Here is a 17,680-nt window from a genome sequence, read left to right as displayed (position 1 = left end):
TAATCTTGTGTGTTGCTTTTCTTTGAAAAGAGTTTATGTGGTGCTTTTAAACCTTAATTTGTTAGGATTCAAAAACTTTGTGAGAATGTCAATTTAATCTTCTCTACAAATCGTAAAAAGCTTAGTTACCGTCAATCAACTTGATTTAAATGATCATTTTAAAACTGTGAAAAAAATTGAATCGCGTTTTGCCAGAAAAATTTGTTCCGGCTGTTGTTGATAATTGCAATGAGAAAATTAAAACAAAAACCTTCAGCTCTAAAATATTTCCGGGTTGTTATTACGTGAGGCTTTCTGGATTTGTTCGGTGGTCGATAGCACTCACACGTCGCAAAGGTAGAAGGTCACACAGTAACTCCACGGCCTCAGGCTGGAATGACTGCCCGGACCAAACTGCATAACCTACTACCTCATTGTAACAAGTGGTAGCAATGATATAGACTTTAAAACGTTGCACAATGTCAACCTGCTACATTTTTTGACTCGAATAATTGAGTTATGAAAAGGCTATGGCTAACGTACGAACGTTCTACAAAAGAAAATCTGGTATAGTACGGGATTGCATTGTGTTACTTAAATAAATGTGTGATTCGCCGAATTTGTATTTAACATTTAGCGAAGTAATGTTTTGCCATGCGAACCCTTGCTGCTAATAGTTTGCTATGAGTTGTTTAGGATACCGTAAAGCTAACTATACTTTCCACATTTACAACAGTACATCTTGAAAGGGAGCTCGCAGTTTTAAAACTAAGTTCATACAATGAAGGAGACTAAGGCAGCCGTCGGTCCCGCGTTCCATCGATTACTCAACACCAGCAACCACCAATCAACGCCAAAACACTACTACTTGATGGATATGTACTTAGTGTGGTTTAGCAGTCTGCTCTTTTGGGGCACATATATACAAGGAACGTGTGACCACCACAAACTTGTTTGACGAAAGTCTGTAAGTTAATCCTTTTACATAACGATTTAATCGCCGTTAGCTTGTCATTTAAAGTTAACAGGGCATACTCACATGCGGTAACGGTGGGGGAGTCAGGGCGCGTTGCAACCGGCGTATTGGAGGGGGTCGCGATGTTGGGGGTGCTGGATGCCGTCGGCTAAAAAAAATTAAATCTTAAGCTTTTTTTCTTTATGCTGACGCCAACCCGAACTCTTTTCCCGGGAGTAAATAAGAATAAATTTAAATGGCGCAAAACGTCAAAATAAATACTAAAACCCATGAAAAGTTACATTTTTTGCAAAGCTACAATATTTCAGAAACCGCCAAACGGTGTTGTATTAGTTAAAAGTTTAGGAAATTCCTAATTGTTTCAAAAACTTTGTTTTAATTGTTTGGAGGAAATGCTGAAAGTCCCAACGTAAACTTCATGCTGTGTTTTCAAATGAAAAGTGGAAAAGAAATAAATACAAACTTAATACAAGAAATCACTAGGTTGCCTTAATTATTTAAACATCATAGGACAATTTGCATACTTTGTTGATATGCTAAGTTATTTAAAAAAATTTAAAATGTAAACTATAACGAGAATTGCGCTTTAAAACAGGAAGTCGTTTATCAGGAAATGCTTCCCACAAGTAAGACCCACGTTTTTCCTTAGTAGAACAAAGCAACAAAATATCTCATCTTATGCAAATCAGCTCTTGTATACAGAACCTTTAAATTGTAGTATTTATATATATACAGTACGCATTATACAAATTAGTCCCCTAGCACAATACGAAATCTGGAAATAAGGTTGCACTGTACAAAAATAAATTGTATTAAAATCTTGACAAGCTTTCGCACAATCGTGTTTTATCAGTTCTAAGTAGAAATGCAATACGAAAACTTAAGTATTTAAACAAAAAATCAAATTGTTTTTCATGATTTTTAACATTGCTCCATTAACATGGGAGTCAGTTTCAGCCTGTCGATGTATTATTTTTGCCTATTTTTGTTTGTTGTGTAATCATTTTTGTTTGTAAAATCGCTTTATGTAACTTTTCGGCGTGCCTTTTAGGATTTACTCGACATTCTATACTACTTTAATTGCAATTTGTAGACTTAAAGCCGTATTCAGTTGAAAAATCTTGAATATTACGTTTAAAATGTGTCCAACACATTAACATTAAAAATCAATGAAAGCAAGTGAACATAAAAAACAAAACACTTTTACCTGTTCCGATGACGTCACAGGCGTTGCGCCTTCCTGATTGGTCGATTCCTCTTCGGCCGCCTTCTCCTTCTTCGCTTTTTCCAGTTGCTCCTTCTCTTCTTTCTCCTTTTTCTTTTTTTCTTCCTCTCTCGCTTTCTCGGCCTTTTCCTTCTTTCTTTTTTCTCTTCTCTCTTCGAGTTCTTGATCGCGGATTTTAGACACGTGATCGACGATCTTGTCCTTAACCACTGGAAGAAAGATCAGTATAAAAATCCAAGGAAGTGTTTTTTTGGAGTATTTTTTTGAAAAAAACAAAACAAAAGGATATATCGTTAAATTTCAGGAAAATACCTTATTTAAGTTGGGATTTTTTTGCCTTTTTGAAAAAATAATTTTATTTTTAGTAAATAATTCACATAATTTAGGCAGTAAATTAAGTAGCAATGTATGATATTGCTTATAGTTTTATTTTTCCTGGTTGCTTATGAAAGGTTGCCCCGATTGTATTTCATATTGGCCCCGGGAAATGTGTTTTTTTCAGACTTAGTAAAATATCGACTGCAATTTTTAGGAATAATTGTTAAAACGTAGTAGAGCAAGACGTAAATAAAAATTTAAACTATCCCTCACAAAAGCTACCCATTTGGTAAATTTGGAATCCCTAAACCGTCCAATTAAACACAAAGCGGTGTTCGGAACCCCAGGTTTCCCTCTTAAAGTTAAAGGTCAAGGGTTACATTCTGTGGAGGAATACATCGGGAAGTGTTCCCACTGCGTTTGCTCGCTACAGTAATTTGAATAGACATGTTTTGTCATAGGTCCTGGTCAGCCGCTGACATATTGAAGTTCAAATACGAGAGAAACATTAAAAACAAAACCATGTTAAAGTTAAAAACAACTGTTCCAGCATTTCTTGCCCAATAATAAAAAATAATAAGAATGATCAATTTTAAAACTGTGAAAAAAATTAAAACGCATTTTGCAAGAACAATCCTTTCCGGCTCTTGATAAAATTACCGTGAACAAATGAAAAAAAAACAACATAAAAACGTCATCATGACGTCATCAACTCACGTGTGAAGCAGTCGTAGAGGCTCTGTGCGTCCAACACGCAACTCACTTCGACCCAGCGGGCCAAGGACGAGGGGACGGCGTCCGGAACCATGGCTGGGGTGGCCATGACGCCGCTTTGCAGCTGGAACATATTGTCCTGGGGGAGACGGCAAAGTTGAGGGTATTTATTGGGTCAGGGGTTCTTAAACTGGGGTCCAAGGGCCCCTTAGACTTGGAGGTTTAACGACTAACAGTTTTTGGGTTCTTGCTGTTGTTTTTAATGCAACAAATGTGAAGCTTAAATAAGATCTGAATACATTTAGGAAGAAGGGGCCACAGCGTTTTTTGAATTCAACTCTCGTTTTTTTAAAATTGGTTTCATTTTTTAAACTATTCACTAAGATTTCAATTTGGCCTTCATAGACCCCTAAAATTAGTCCAGGTACCACAAAGGGGTCCACGGACTTTAAGGGGTTTAAACACCCCTGCGTGCGGATTTATAATGATAAACCATTTGGATATGCACTCAAACTTAACTCATCGCAATACAGATCAGTAAATGTAACTGCCAAGCTTCATAAAGCAATACCGGTACGAGTTCACTATCGGTAAAACGTAACAACTAACCTTTCCCGGTTTATTTTAATCCCGCCTTTCCTACACATATTCAACTAAAATCAATCGGCAACACTTACCAGGAACATCCCGTCAATGATGTCGTCCGATGCGTGCGCTATCTCGTCTGCGTTGACCACCACCTGCGCTCTGCCCCCGCCCTCGTTGTACAGGGAGTTTGAGAGTTGGAGCACATCCTGGGCTACCGCTGGTCCGAGTAACCTGGAAGCAGGAAAGTTGAATTATCAGAACGGTGCCACTATCTCAGTCATGCTGCTGTATATTTGTCCAGTTTTACTTTCTAAACGTTTCGGGTTTTTTAAAGAGTTCAGAAGTTCTTCACATTTTGGGTTGGTGCGGCCTAAATAGTCGTTTTTGCTGTATAAAAATGTATAGGCAAATGGCAAAGATATGTTTTTTTAAAGATATGTTTACAACAGCATTCTAAAAACGACAACAAAAAACGCAAAAAGCAGTAAAGAAAAGTTCTTTTCACTATTTTGGTGCAATTTTAACCCATTTTTACTACATTAATGAAAGTTAAAGGAGTATTTCGGATAACACGTATTAGATAATTTCCTATTTAAAATGCGACACACAAATTTTAAAATATTCAAGTTTACATTCCTATTTTTTACAGACTTATTTTTCCAGACCGAACGTATTCCTATCTTTATTTAAATCTTTTCTATCAGCTCTTATCCAACGCTTTTGATTTAAGCGGGCAGACAACGACGTTCTAGCCATAAAAAAACAATAAACATTATACATTTTTGTTGTACAAACGTTTCGGCAATACCGCATGCCATCATCAATAATCAGTAAAAAATATAAGTCGTTATACATTAATTCACTGACAAATTAAAAACTACCACCTCACCTTTGCAGCACCATTGGCGGGTTTCTTGGCTGTCCATTGCCGGTGTAATGAAGGTGTATCGTGTGTTGGTTGGGCGGCTCCCCGATGTTGCGGGTTCGAGTCCCGCCGGTGGCGCCGTACCCGTTCCTGGTGAACCGGTGGCTCCAGCCGTCCGTGTTGCGGCCGGTAAGGGCGCTGGCGTAGCTCTGGGGCCTTGGCGCTGTTACGGCGGCCGAGCTGTCAGTGACTTGGGCGTGGTTGGCATGTCTGACAAGCAGTGGGTGGCAAGTGGCAACCGTCCCTGGCATGGGCGGGATGGCACGACCTGAGAAAGGTGACAGATGATTGCAAAAAAGATAACGTTTTAAATCAGGGGTTCCCAACCTGTTGTCCATGGCCCCTTAGCTCAACCATCACATTAACTGAATATGTAATTAATGTACATTAATGTTCATTGTGTGTTGTATTTATAACGTTTTATCATTCCAACTACCGGTTACTGTATAAACCATTTTAATTAAAATGACGTTTCTTATTTTTTCAAAAGGTTGAAAAAAATTAGGGGCCATAGATTTCTCAAAATTTTCAAAGGGGGGCACGGTGTAAGTGTAAAACAGGTTGGGAACCCATGGTTTAAAATTAAGTTTGAACCTTGGTATAATATCTTTAAATAAAACAACGGTACGGGAATAAATTATACATTTGGATGTTTTTGGTAAAAAACGTCTTTCACAATACGAATAAAAAAGAGAGTAATAAGATTGAGGAATCTGGGGTTCTGCAAAACTTGCATTATACTTTCAGATCACTGATAAAGTATTAAAACAGTCAGAAAATACTGCAATTTGATTTGTTCTAATTTATTCTTCTTTAAATAATGGTAGAAAATAAATAGATCAATGTTATGTTTGTTATATAAAATTTAAATCAAAACTTTGTCTTGTTACGTCACGTGCGGCAGTGCATGTCGCTTTAAACAATTAAATAGGAAGATAAAACGTGAGGGGGTTACGTTTGGTTTAAATGCTAACAAACTTATGTAACAATATGTTTGACTGTATGTTACTTCAAATTTTTGTTTTTACCTGGTTCGGTCGAGTCCCGGGTCTCGTCGCCATGGACAACCACGGGGAGGGCGATCCTCCTTGAATTGACGTCATTGACCGATACAAGTTGCTGTTGGAGTCGGTTGCCCCCTGCAACTCCTGGAGTGAAAAGAAGAAAGAGGTTGTTATCAGCGTCGTATAGGTGGCTTACACGAAAACTAAAAATCATGAAGTAATATTCCATGTCGAAAAGATTATCTTGGGTATAACGGTTGTGAGTTTGTTTCAACATTTGTGAGTTTGTTTTAACGTTTGTTGGTCCTATAGCAATATTAAAAAAGGTATTCCTGGATATATCGGTTGTGAGTTAAAGGCCAGCATTGAAAAACTATCAAATGCGTTGCAAGAGTAGAAACAAAAAATACAATATTTATAAAAAAATCATGAATACTATACCGTAATGGATACCAATATACTTACACTATACACGGATCTATAGTGTATCTACAAAAAGAATGTGAACAACTAATGGTGATAAGTCTGTATCGAACGTATTTTAAACAGAATGTCGATATACTCGACCTTTTTGGCTTGACATTCATTTGCTACATTAGATCCTTGCTTAAGTGTAGGTAAAAAAATCGGTGTGTAATATTTTAACTTTTGAAAGAACGTCCTGCTCAAAAAACTTTTAAAACGTCAAGCCATGTAAGCTCAAGTGTAGAAGCGGATTTATTGACGTTTATACCTAAGTTGTAACCCCTTGACTGCTTTATATTCAATATAATATTAAGTATCCTATTTAGTGCTGTCTATAATGCATATATAGGCGCCACACTACAGGGCTTATATGACTCACCTCCGAAAATGTCTTCAAGGTGAATGAACAGGTCGTTATCGGGGTTTTCCCCTTGCATGAGATCGTACACAAAAGTGTCGTAATTAAGGTCATCGTATGAAGAGTCGGCTGAATGTGCAAAATATAAACATAGGGCAGTTAAACGATAACCCTTTTTTGAAAGAACGGTAAAATATAATACTGGAAGTGTTTTGTGAAAAACGATGAAAAAATGGATAGTCTTGGGGGGTTGGTATTTTATAAGCTTACAAAGTAACAAGGGTCAAATAAAAAATCGATTCATGATATAAGAATGACGCAAAAAAAAACATCTGAAAATATAGTTAAGGAGAATTATTCTTAAAAGAAAACACAAAAAATGGGGAAAAAGTAGGAATAAAAGCAGAAAATACGATTTTTCTAACGCTGCTGAGTTTACCATACATTTGATAACAAAAAAAAACTGTTTAGTAGCGTTGCTTTTCTTAAAAAATTTAAAAAAAAACATTTAAAACTAGTGCTGCCACAGCTTTTAACAAACGGACACGACACAAAAAGGAACAAGACTTACCGTCCACGTCTTCGTCGTCCATTTCCTGATTGTCCATCTCCGATCCGTCATCTTCAAGGTCATCATCATCCTACAAAAAAAAAACAAGATACGTCACAAAGCGCCCGCGATCCTATGACGTCATCAAATGCACGTCATAGAGCCGTACCCGTCGACTCACGTCTTGGTCGTCGTCGTCCTGATCGCTTTCATCGCTCGAGTCGTCGCCGTTGATCGTGTCGTCGGCGATGTCGACCCCGTCGCTGTGGTCGTCATCTTCGTCTTCTGTTCCTGTATAGTTTAGATTTATTTGACTAAGTGATCACGTGAAGCCTTGCTTGCAGCTGTGAGTGTTCACGAAATATATCACGAAATTTGCTCATCTTGTCGGTAGCTTTTAGTTGTCTTAAAATATCAATTCGAAAAAAAGTTAACAGAATGTTTCTGTTGGCAATTTTGTTATCAGGGATTTGTTGTTTAAACTTTAAAAAGAACTATATATATAGATCTTTGTTTTTTAATTTGACAAGTTTCTCCCTTATAAGCTCAAATACTGCCGATTCTTCTCCAGCAAAACCCTGAAAGAAAATCAAACCACTAGAAAGAGTCGTCAAAAAAAAAAAAAAAATCGTGTAAAACTGCAATAGCAGCCATCTGCGCCATAAGCCAAGACTTCATTGTCACAAAATTTGGATGCATTAAACGTCTGAAAGTTCAGTTTGTTTAACGTATGACATAGGTGTTAATTTTATACCTATTGAAAAATGGTGGCGAGGCACAAATTGTCAGGAGTCCCTGGAAAGGGGCCACCACTCATGAAAGCTTAAAAGTCACTTATTTTGGATAATAAAAAATCTGTCTTTGTTGTCTGCCATATTTTATAATGTGGATTTTTTAAAACGCTATCGGGATATATATATAATATATACATATATATATATATATATTTATATACAGTGTCAACTTTAAGATACGCAACACATTGACTAAGAAGACATTCAATAAAGACCTCCACCACTCACCATCATCATGAACTCCTGCGTCATGATCCTCTTCATCCTGGTGGTGATCCTGAGCTCCTTCATCTTCCTCATGATCTGCTCCTCCACCGCGATCCCTGCCTCCCTGCAGCGAGTCCATGAAGACGTCCTCCTGATTCAACGAGGGCTGGTCTTCGGCTGAAGAAAGAAGTGAAAGGTTTTTAAATAGAGCTTAAAATAGGCAACACATTTTTCTACACATTTTAGATGATTACCTATTTCGAAGAAATAAGAAAAAATCTCAGTTTGTTCAACCGAGAAACTATTGCAAGATAGCACCCCAAAATGTCGCAAATCGCAAAATCATGAACCATTCTTATTCAGTTACTAATCTACACATGTGTCATTTTGAGTAAAATCATAGGACAGCATTAAATCAGAATTAACAAGAACAAAAATCGCACCAATAAAATCATTATAAAAGGTTAACTATTAAAGTGGAGCTCGCGCCCCCTAAAATTGCTTTTAGAATAAACTTTTTATTTTAATAGATTTGCCTATTAAATATATGTGATGCAACAGCTATTGTTTATTTTTGCCTTCCAAGCAAAAAAAGCATCAATGTGTATTTAAATAGAAGTTACGGCCTTGGCAAGGGAGTCATGCTTGATACCCTAAATTTCAAGCTTTGTAATTTTCCTATTAATTAGCGTGCGTATTTAACGAGGTGGTGGTTGCATAGGCCAGGTGGTTAGTGCGTAGAGTAGTCCTCACGTACAAAGGCGGCGACCGCAGACAAGGTCTGCGACGACTAGTCTGTAGCTTTTATATTTATAGCATTAAGCGAAGACGGAAGGGTGCGCCAGTTTTCAACGTTGGCGGTTAGAGAGGCAATAATTGCCATACCGACGTTCGGTGTGGTTTGTATAGAATGGCTGCCTATTTGTACCGCTGTACATTTTCGAACAGTTGGTTGTTTTTTTTTGTATTTTTCGTGGGTACAATATTAGCTAATTTTTGTTTAGTAATTTACGAATTAAAAAATATATGTTTGAAATGCCGTTATTAAATTTGCTCCCTATAACAAAGTATCCGACAATTTTTAGTTTGATTGATTTTGGGTATGAAGAAAAAGGTTCCCGTTTAGGGCGAAATATATTCTTTTTGATAAAAAAAACTGAAGTTATTATGTGGATTAATCTTTTATTTGGTGTATCAATCAACTTTTTACCAAACAAGCAAATTAAAAATCACTTATTTCCATAAAATACAATGATTAGTCAAAATTATTCAATTTAAAAGGTTGTAATACAAAAAAAACTAAAAAACTAAGGCGTGTGCTTGGCATATCTATACTTTGAACTTAAAGTCAAGTATTTATTTATGCTTGAAAATTTTTATTAAAACTTACATGCGTCGAGATATTGAAGGTCTGATTCCTGACTTACGTCGTCTCCAGGCAAAACGTCCATGTACTCGTCGGACATGTTGTCTGCAAGAAATTAACATAAAATCAGCGCTGCTCAGTGAAGCCCCCAACATTTAAACGGTCCTCCACGTGGAATACCAATTTAGAGTAAAAATTTTTAAAATTATATAATTATAAAATTATGTGGTGCAAAATAGAAATAGATACTTAGTATGAATATCAATGTGGAATAAGGTAGCATTTTGAATGTTTGGAGTATCTCTTAATTCATTTTCAAAAGACGCATATTTTTTAAAACACTTGATATGGTAAACGGTTGCGAAAAGTTTTTTTTTTAACAAAGTTTTACCCTCACCTTCATCATCTTCCATCTCACGTGATTCGCTGACGGTCATCCAACTCTGAAACAAGAAAAAGTACACGATTATAAATAGAAAATACATTCTCAAACGTGTGGGTTTTAGTAAACTGGGGCCGTGGACCCCTTAGGGGTACGTGGACAAGTTTTAGGGGGACGTGGACAAGTTTTAGGGGGTCCTAGTCAAAATCTTAGTTTATTACTAAAAAATGGAATAAATTTTTCAAACTAAAGGTTAATTGAAAACCAGACGTTTGGCGCCTTCGCTTTGAATAGCCTTAGACTTCTTTTAAGTTTCAAAATTTTGAGACCGAAAACAGCTTTTTTTAGGTCTATTTGCTTTATGACTACACATTATGACGTTGGTTCTAAAAATATAATGCCGATCCTGGTCAATGCTAACCAAAAAAGCAAATTAAGAACCCCTAGTCTTGAGTGTGCCGCGAAATTCTTTGTAAACTTGTAAAAAAAACGTCGCATTACAAATAGGCATACCAACGAGCATTCGATACAAGGTTTATACACTAACAAGTGCGTGTTGTGTATTAAGGGCAGTTGCAAAGTGATAACTATATAAAGCGATTCACGATATTTTATTTGCTAAAAGTGTGCCGCGAGCTAAAAAAATATTGAGAACCACTGCTAAACTCTTGTAGAGGCATTGCAAATTTCCTTAAACGAGTCATCAAGGCAGAAAAAAGAAAGATCGGTTTTTTCCGTTGGAGCGAACCGCAAAGTAATAACAAGTGAGTAGGGAGTAGGCGGCCACAATGCGACGGGCTTGGCGTTTAACGGCCAGACTTTCAGACGAAATTGAGTTTGCGCCAAGGCGGAATCCCGAGAATGTCGATATAAAACACCCGGGACTTCACTCAGCACCAATAATAAACTGAAACCGCAACGCCGGTTTTTCAAAGACGCTCGGAAAGGGCACGGATCTATTTTAAACCCTGTTTTCGCGCCCTTTTTTGTACTGAAGTGCAGAGAGTCAAAAAAGTAAAAAAAAATATCGAAGCCTGTCGTTTTTCGAAGTGTTCTTGTTAGCTAGCGTTGTAGATTATATACCCGTACAAAATGGCATCTGTGACCAAATGAAATTGCGTTAAAACATGAAAACTTTGTTAAAACTTCAAAAATGAGTTGGAGCAACAACAATAAGGTGACCGGACTTGTAAGGCCTAATTTTTTTAGGTTTATTTTGAGAAAAAAAACACTAAGAGTCACACAGACGAGGCACTGTTGTGCGCGATTCTGTTAAATCTTTGTTAAATCAATATCTTTATATTCTCATGGTATAAACCTAAATTAATATCACAAATATAACTTTGATACACCAGTGAAAGGTATAGGAAATTAAGGTGAAAATGACATTTGAACTAGATCATCTGACCTGTGGTCCTATGTATTGATGCAAAATACACAATGCTGCGAGGATTATGCTTTCGATTTTAAGCTATTATGATGAGAAAAAACAAACTAATTACCTCCTGGGTCTGTTCCTCTTGGGGAGTCTCGCCAGCGGCTGTTTCCCTGGCAACAGTGGCATCCTGGGAGGAGGACTTTTTCGCTTCCCCGGTGTGACTCTTCGATGAGAAAACAGCGGTGGTGGAGAGTCGAGTCAAAACCTGAAAGAAAAAAACGTTTTATTTTTCTTAATTTTGCGCTGGATGTTGATGGATCAAGTCTGCTACGACGAGGTTTTTTGATAAAACTCTTATATTAATTTTATCTCCGGTCGGACATTTCCGGGCATATCTATTTAGTTTCAAGCTTTAATCAGTAAAAGCAAACACTTATGTCTGTGCTTCTCAACCTTTTTTCGTGGCGACCCAAATATTAGGCGTAAGTGTGACGACTGAGCTTTGGCGACCCAATTGTTTTTTCTTCTAAGCGAAATAAAAAACAACTTCTTGTAGGCGAACAAAAAATAGACATTAGCATTAGCAAAAATAATTTCAAATTTTAATAATTATTATAAGACATTATTTGTATTGCTTCCTTAATTTTCTTAATTTTGATTTACCTGGAAAACAAAGTTGTTTAAATCGATATATATTGACCTATTGGTGTATGCGTAAATGAGCGGCCGGGAAAATAGCTTAAATGCACTTCCAACGGCTATTTACCCGGCTAACAAAGTAATTTAGACACAGGAATAAATCATAGAAATTTTGCGAAACTCGGGAAATTAAATTTAGTTTTATGAAATGCATTGAAATTAAACGCCGCCTTTGTTTAAAAATGTCTGAATCGCACCCGGCTGGATCAGTTTAAGCAACCAACGGCTATGTCTTTCTCAGAACCAATCTCAATTAGTATAAACATGTGAGCTACTGCGGTCGGCGACCCAACCAAATCAAAGAGCGACCCAATTTTGGGTCGCGACCCAAAGGTTGAGAAGTACTGATTTAGGTATTAACACCATTACCGCAGGTCTCGGTGGTAAACGAATCAAAGTGTATTTGAAAGAAAACTTAAATGAGAACAAAAAAAATCTCAAGGGGCATATTATCAGATATTCTTTTCAGCAACAAGTTTTAATCATTAAAAAAAAACACTCTGGCAATGAAACCATTTCCGCATATCCTGGTAGCAAACGAACAGATGTTGTATATGAACAAAAAAACATACAAACGAGAACAAAAAATCCATCAAAGCCAGTGCTTTTTAACGTTAAGAACCGTTCGAACTTTATTATTTCGGAAAATTTTCATCCGTACGAAGTGAGTTCGCAACCTTTAGTTTTCCTTATTTGTGAAATAAAAAAGGGGGGGTTTGTGTATCAAAATCATGAGCCTTAACCGGTATAAAATAGTTAGCTTCAATGTACCACTACAAGACTATATTACTGTAGCTGTAACATATAAGTGCGCGCACAAGCTTGTTTGATTACTGTATCACACATAATAAAAAATAATAATATGCACCATTTTCACCATCACGACGTATGTTATCTGCATTACATTTTTTTCATCCGCACAAGTCCCACGGGTGAAAAGCACTGGTTTAAGCCAATAAACCTATCAAGAGGTCTTTAGGTTGTGTTAATGGTAGAAAACGAACCAAAAGTGTATTAAAAAAATCTTTAAACAATAACAAAAAATCCATTTAGGCCAATAAACCTACCTCTAGGGGTCTTAACGTTGAGTTAATGGTGGCCGGCATTTCAGGTGAACCCAGGTCAATGTAGTGGGGTAACTTGGCCAGGTCGGTGGCCAGCCCCCTACGGATCATCAGGCGGGGTATATGGGACGGCCCCGGTTCCGCGCTGGCCTCGGCCGACTGTCCCTGGCCAAGAGGGCCACGCGGCGCCTTGGTGGTGCATTCGATGATGGTTCTGTTTAAAAAGATGACCTTTACTTGTTGTTTGTCATTGCAAAACACATTCTTTCTTACAAGCAGGACAAAATGGCTTCCTGTTAGTGTTCTATAGATTGTAGTGTTGTAAACAAGTCATTTTTTTTAAATGACTGTAGTCCTAGTCAAATAATTTATAAAATAACTTAGTGTGGAATAGTTTATGTACTTAATAGAATCCGAACAATGAGGAATTATTACTTAGTTATGGCTAATCAAAAACTGTTGAGCCTATTAAGGCGAAATATATTCTTTCAAACAAACTTGTCATCCCGTATTTTGCTATCGTTTTTACCTTAGTTTTTTTTGCTTACTAGCGTCCAAAATTTGTGCGTTATTGCGCTGTTGTGTCAAAGTAACAAGAAAGAAAGAGAGAGCGAATTTCTCAGCAGGCTTTTGTGTTGCTTTTATTAAGACCAAATTTATATCGGCGGCGATTTTTTTTAAATGGTTTACCGCTGCAAATAGCTCAACATCATAATTCAAAAGGATGTCAACACTAAAATAAAACTGAGGCTATTAGCTTCATTGCAAGATATTTAAAATAAAAATGTTCTGGCGCAGCGAAGTTGTGTTTTGGCATATTTACACCAAACATCACTCCACCAATACAACATTAGACCAACTAAATTGGTCCTAACAAGTTTGCAAGGCGAAAGAAAACATACCATTTCACTATAGAATTTCAAAAAATGCTCAACCCTTATTACGTCACACTGGGGTATACTTACGTGACAATATCCAACAAAGCTCTCAAGCGAACGTGCTTCTGAGGCGACTCGGGTATGTGAACGGCGCGAGAGAGGGCCGACTTAATTTCACCCACCAGAACCGCGTGGGGGTCGCTTGCACCCCCTGGGACCGGGGTCTGGGGGTGACTGGCGGCCAGACAGGCCAGAAGGACCCGGGACAGCGCCGGGCAGTCCTGGTCCCATGGTTCCGTGTCACCGTCCTAAGAACATACAAATGCTTGCTTAAAACTTGGCTATCTTACATTTAACCTATAACTAACAATACTTTATGTATGTGTAAGCGGCTTGCTAGTTACATTTTTATTGACCTCTATGCGGCTCTAAAGTTTAACAAATATTTTTTAGTGATTTAAGGCTGTCCAGTTCATTGTACAGTACACCTAGTCTTTTTCAATTATCATATGACTTTTGTATGATAAATCAAAATCATAATAATTTTTTTTAGAAAAAGCTTTTTTATGATTCTCGTTTAAGTAAACTACTTAGTACTTATTATTAATATGTTTGAAGTTTCATGGTCAATGACTGTTTAGTCATCCTTGCTCTAACTGCTATGCTTTTTTTACTTGGTATAATCAGTGTGGCGTCATAATGCAAATTCTTTTACTCGAACAGATTACACAATGCTAGCATCCAGCTCTACAAATGGTTTAAGTAATCATACCACAGGTTTGAAGGGTACTTGCTTATAAAATATTGAACAATGGTAGCGAACAAAGGAAAAGTGGCCGGTGTTACAACAATGAAATACGCGGTTTTCTTTAACCAGACTCGTGATAAGTAACCTATTCAACGAATCTATGAGTCAGATTTGGGAGGATGTATCGCTGAATGGGATGTTTTCGAGTTTTTTTAGTTTTCAATTGAAATAAGATTCGCTTTGTTTGCTATGCTTGCAGTATGCTATGGCTCGAACCGAAACCCATTTGGGGTCGTCGGATATTTAAACGAATATATTGATTGTACGAAACCGAAGGCCTATTGAAGATAACACAAGATAAACGACCTGCGACTTTTTTAAAACGATCCACTCGATAACAAAATCAAATCACAAGACATGTCCGAAAATTTTGTAAACGGGTAAATATCCGATATCGGGAAATATCGTTATTTGAAGTAGCTATGTAACTTGGTTATGAGGTGAGAAAAACACCATAAGGTAAAGTAGATTTTGAAATGTAATAAGTATGGGGCAAAAATAGATTGGCCATTTTATTTAATCCTATGTAAACTGACATAACTGTGCGACCGAAAGGGTTTAATTTACACTATAAAAACTATGATACATCTTTTTATATGACTAACATTTTTCGTGATTATTTCCGCATCTAACAGTCTTGCGAGGCCCTTTTAACAACTCAATGCTCCAACTGTTACGCTGCCTGCTTTCTACGTTTCAGAGCATACTGGTTTGTTATTGTAATTTATCTGGCTTGGAAGAATATTCATACACATTCGCACAACAACTGGGCTATGGATCTTCCCTTAAATACGAAGATGTTTGTATAAACATGATGTCGGCTGTTTTTCGACTTCTGAACCTGTGCAGCTCAGTTGGTAGAGCGACGGTCCCTGTATGGCCGTAGGTCGTGAATTCAAACCTCAGCGCAGCCAAGTTTTTTATCCTGTCTAATCCTTGCATTAAATCTGGGGTAGCCAACAAGTCGATCGACACATTTCACCTGAGCATTTGCGTCGAATGAGTGTTACGTTTACAGTAACTATCGCACACAAGCGGAACATTAAAATGACCAATTGTTGTCTGTCTAAACAAGCCTAATAAAGCGTTCTTTGAATGCAATTAACGCTCAAAATGTTTAACAAGTGTTCTTGTGACTTTTTACCGAACTAGTCCATTGCGAGTCTCTAAAAAAATATTTCAGTCGATCGCAAGAACCTAGGCTGGCTACACTGAGTTTGTTAGTCTATTGGAGGACTCGGTCAGCTGACTTAAACACAAATTAAGCTATAAAATGTTAATGTCGTTTGGGAAAACGGATTCGGTACCTGTTGAGTTAGTTTGCTTGCCCCAGCCTTGGAAGATTCGGCGTCTTCCGATGGAGCTTCAGGAGCGGACTTGTCGGTTGTTGATCCTCCACCTGGAGTGGAGCTGGATGTTGCGGAGGAGGGAGGTGGGAGGACCTTTGATCTTGGGATCAGGAGGTGGTCCAGCACAAACGAAAGGCAGCTACATTCCTGGAGAAATGAAATAAGAAGGTTAAGAATCGTGGGACAACTATAATTAAACTAATATAGTTTTAAAGCATAATGGTTGGAAATTGTAATACGACGAAATAGAAATACCAAAACCCATACAAAGGCAGGTAACTTTTGAACGTTTTGAATAACTCTTTATTGAATAAAGAGATAGTCCTGGATCTTGGCCTTGGGCAGAGAGACCCTGAATATTATGTATTTGGGCAATTATTTAGCAGTTTTTGGCATAAAAAAAAATAGTAAAACGCCTTGCCATAATAATATCAATTCAGGAGAATAATGGTTTAAGGTTGTAGTAAGACGTAATACGAATATCAAAGCCCATACAGAAGTAGGTAACATTTTTCGGTCTACTTCAATCGAACAAACATGATGCTTGATTATGCAACACTCAAAAACATGAAAAGCTTAGTAAAGGCAAGCTGCCCTACTTACATGAGAGGAAATTTAAATACATAATATTGACTGTAAAGTAAAGGTGGATATCGGTCCATAAACAAGAGCTTTGCGGTTCAAATGAAAATGAAAGTTTCAACTTAAAACAGTGTTTCTCAACCTTTAGGGCGCGGCCCAAAATTGGGTCCCCGTTTGATTCGATTGGGTCGCCGACTGCAGTGGTTCACATGGTTGGATTTTCTACTTTTGAGCGATATTTCTCCACAATTCAAGAAAACTGTAGGACGAATTCGAAGACGTGTCTCATAATCATTAAATTCGAATTTATTTATGCAAATGTCTTATGTTTTTTTCACTTACTAAATTGCTCACTAAAAAATTGCTTCGCTGTCATATAGGTAGTTAAGCATATTACTTGGGTCGGCACGAAAAAAGGTGGAGAAGCACTGACTTAACATTTTTAACAACATGGAGCTGTCCTTAACGCACAGTGGCGCACGTTCGAATGCAAAATAGCCTTAGCGCTGCCAAAAAACTTCTATTTATTCGGCATGTCCTTTGTTTTTTTGGGCATTGGCGAAATAAGGGAACAGCGATGACCACAACTTGCGTTGGCCAGTGTCCGCTAATACAGCGAATTTGAATTCTACGTTGTTTCCTGGCACTGCGCGTCATATAGTCACACCCATAAACGAGTTCTTGATTTTGGGTCGTGACTGGCGATTTACTCGACCTTACATTATTTGCTGCCGAAAAACAAAAATGGCGGAAATGCATTGGCCTGGTTGTTTTTTCAGGTTTCGCTTTGCCGCTAACATTTTAACGGGACCGCAACAATTTCATCAAAGTATGTAGTTACAGAAGTAGGCTACATTTTATTAAAAATTGAGATCCCTCAAAGCACGACTGGGACAGCAAGAAACGACAAGGAATTTAAGAACAACTGCTTTAAAGGCACGACTACTGTTGTCGACACTGTATTGCTCAGGTCTTGTAGCCAAGGCCGATTGCTGAAATCTTAAGAAATAAGGCGAATTGTTGCGCAGCAAATGATAAAATGGCGCACAACAAGAACAATACGGGTTTCTA

General features: G+C 37.5%; 1 protein-coding gene across 1 annotated transcript in view; it reads right to left on the bottom strand.

Annotated features, from left to right (window-relative positions):
• Positions 1–17,680, bottom strand: part of LOC146170272 (E3 ubiquitin-protein ligase HUWE1-like) — a 149,072-nt gene that overhangs the window by 26,996 nt on the left and 104,396 nt on the right. Inside the window, exons 50-65 of the mRNA XM_083391035.1 lie at positions 15,986–16,174; positions 13,958–14,178; positions 12,996–13,206; positions 11,354–11,494; positions 9,867–9,912; positions 9,494–9,574; positions 8,125–8,280; positions 7,284–7,387; positions 7,124–7,193; positions 6,574–6,681; positions 5,754–5,873; positions 4,690–4,993; positions 3,890–4,031; positions 3,216–3,351; positions 2,163–2,389; positions 1,019–1,103 (exon numbers count right to left, since the gene is read on the bottom strand). Of these exons, the coding sequence (XP_083247161.1) occupies positions 1,019–1,103; positions 2,163–2,389; positions 3,216–3,351; positions 3,890–4,031; positions 4,690–4,993; positions 5,754–5,873; positions 6,574–6,681; positions 7,124–7,193; positions 7,284–7,387; positions 8,125–8,280; positions 9,494–9,574; positions 9,867–9,912; positions 11,354–11,494; positions 12,996–13,206; positions 13,958–14,178; positions 15,986–16,174 (2,341 nt within the window). The remainder of the gene's footprint in view (positions 1–1,018; positions 1,104–2,162; positions 2,390–3,215; positions 3,352–3,889; positions 4,032–4,689; positions 4,994–5,753; positions 5,874–6,573; positions 6,682–7,123; positions 7,194–7,283; positions 7,388–8,124; positions 8,281–9,493; positions 9,575–9,866; positions 9,913–11,353; positions 11,495–12,995; positions 13,207–13,957; positions 14,179–15,985; positions 16,175–17,680) is intronic.

This window comes from Ascidiella aspersa, chromosome 1, assembly GCF_963924565.1.
Source record: "Ascidiella aspersa chromosome 1, kaAscAspe10.2, whole genome shotgun sequence".
Lineage (NCBI taxonomy): Eukaryota > Metazoa > Chordata > Ascidiacea > Phlebobranchia > Ascidiidae > Ascidiella > Ascidiella aspersa.
The sequence above is the reverse complement of the archived record's forward strand: the minus strand, read 5'-3'. Positions and strand labels throughout refer to the sequence as shown.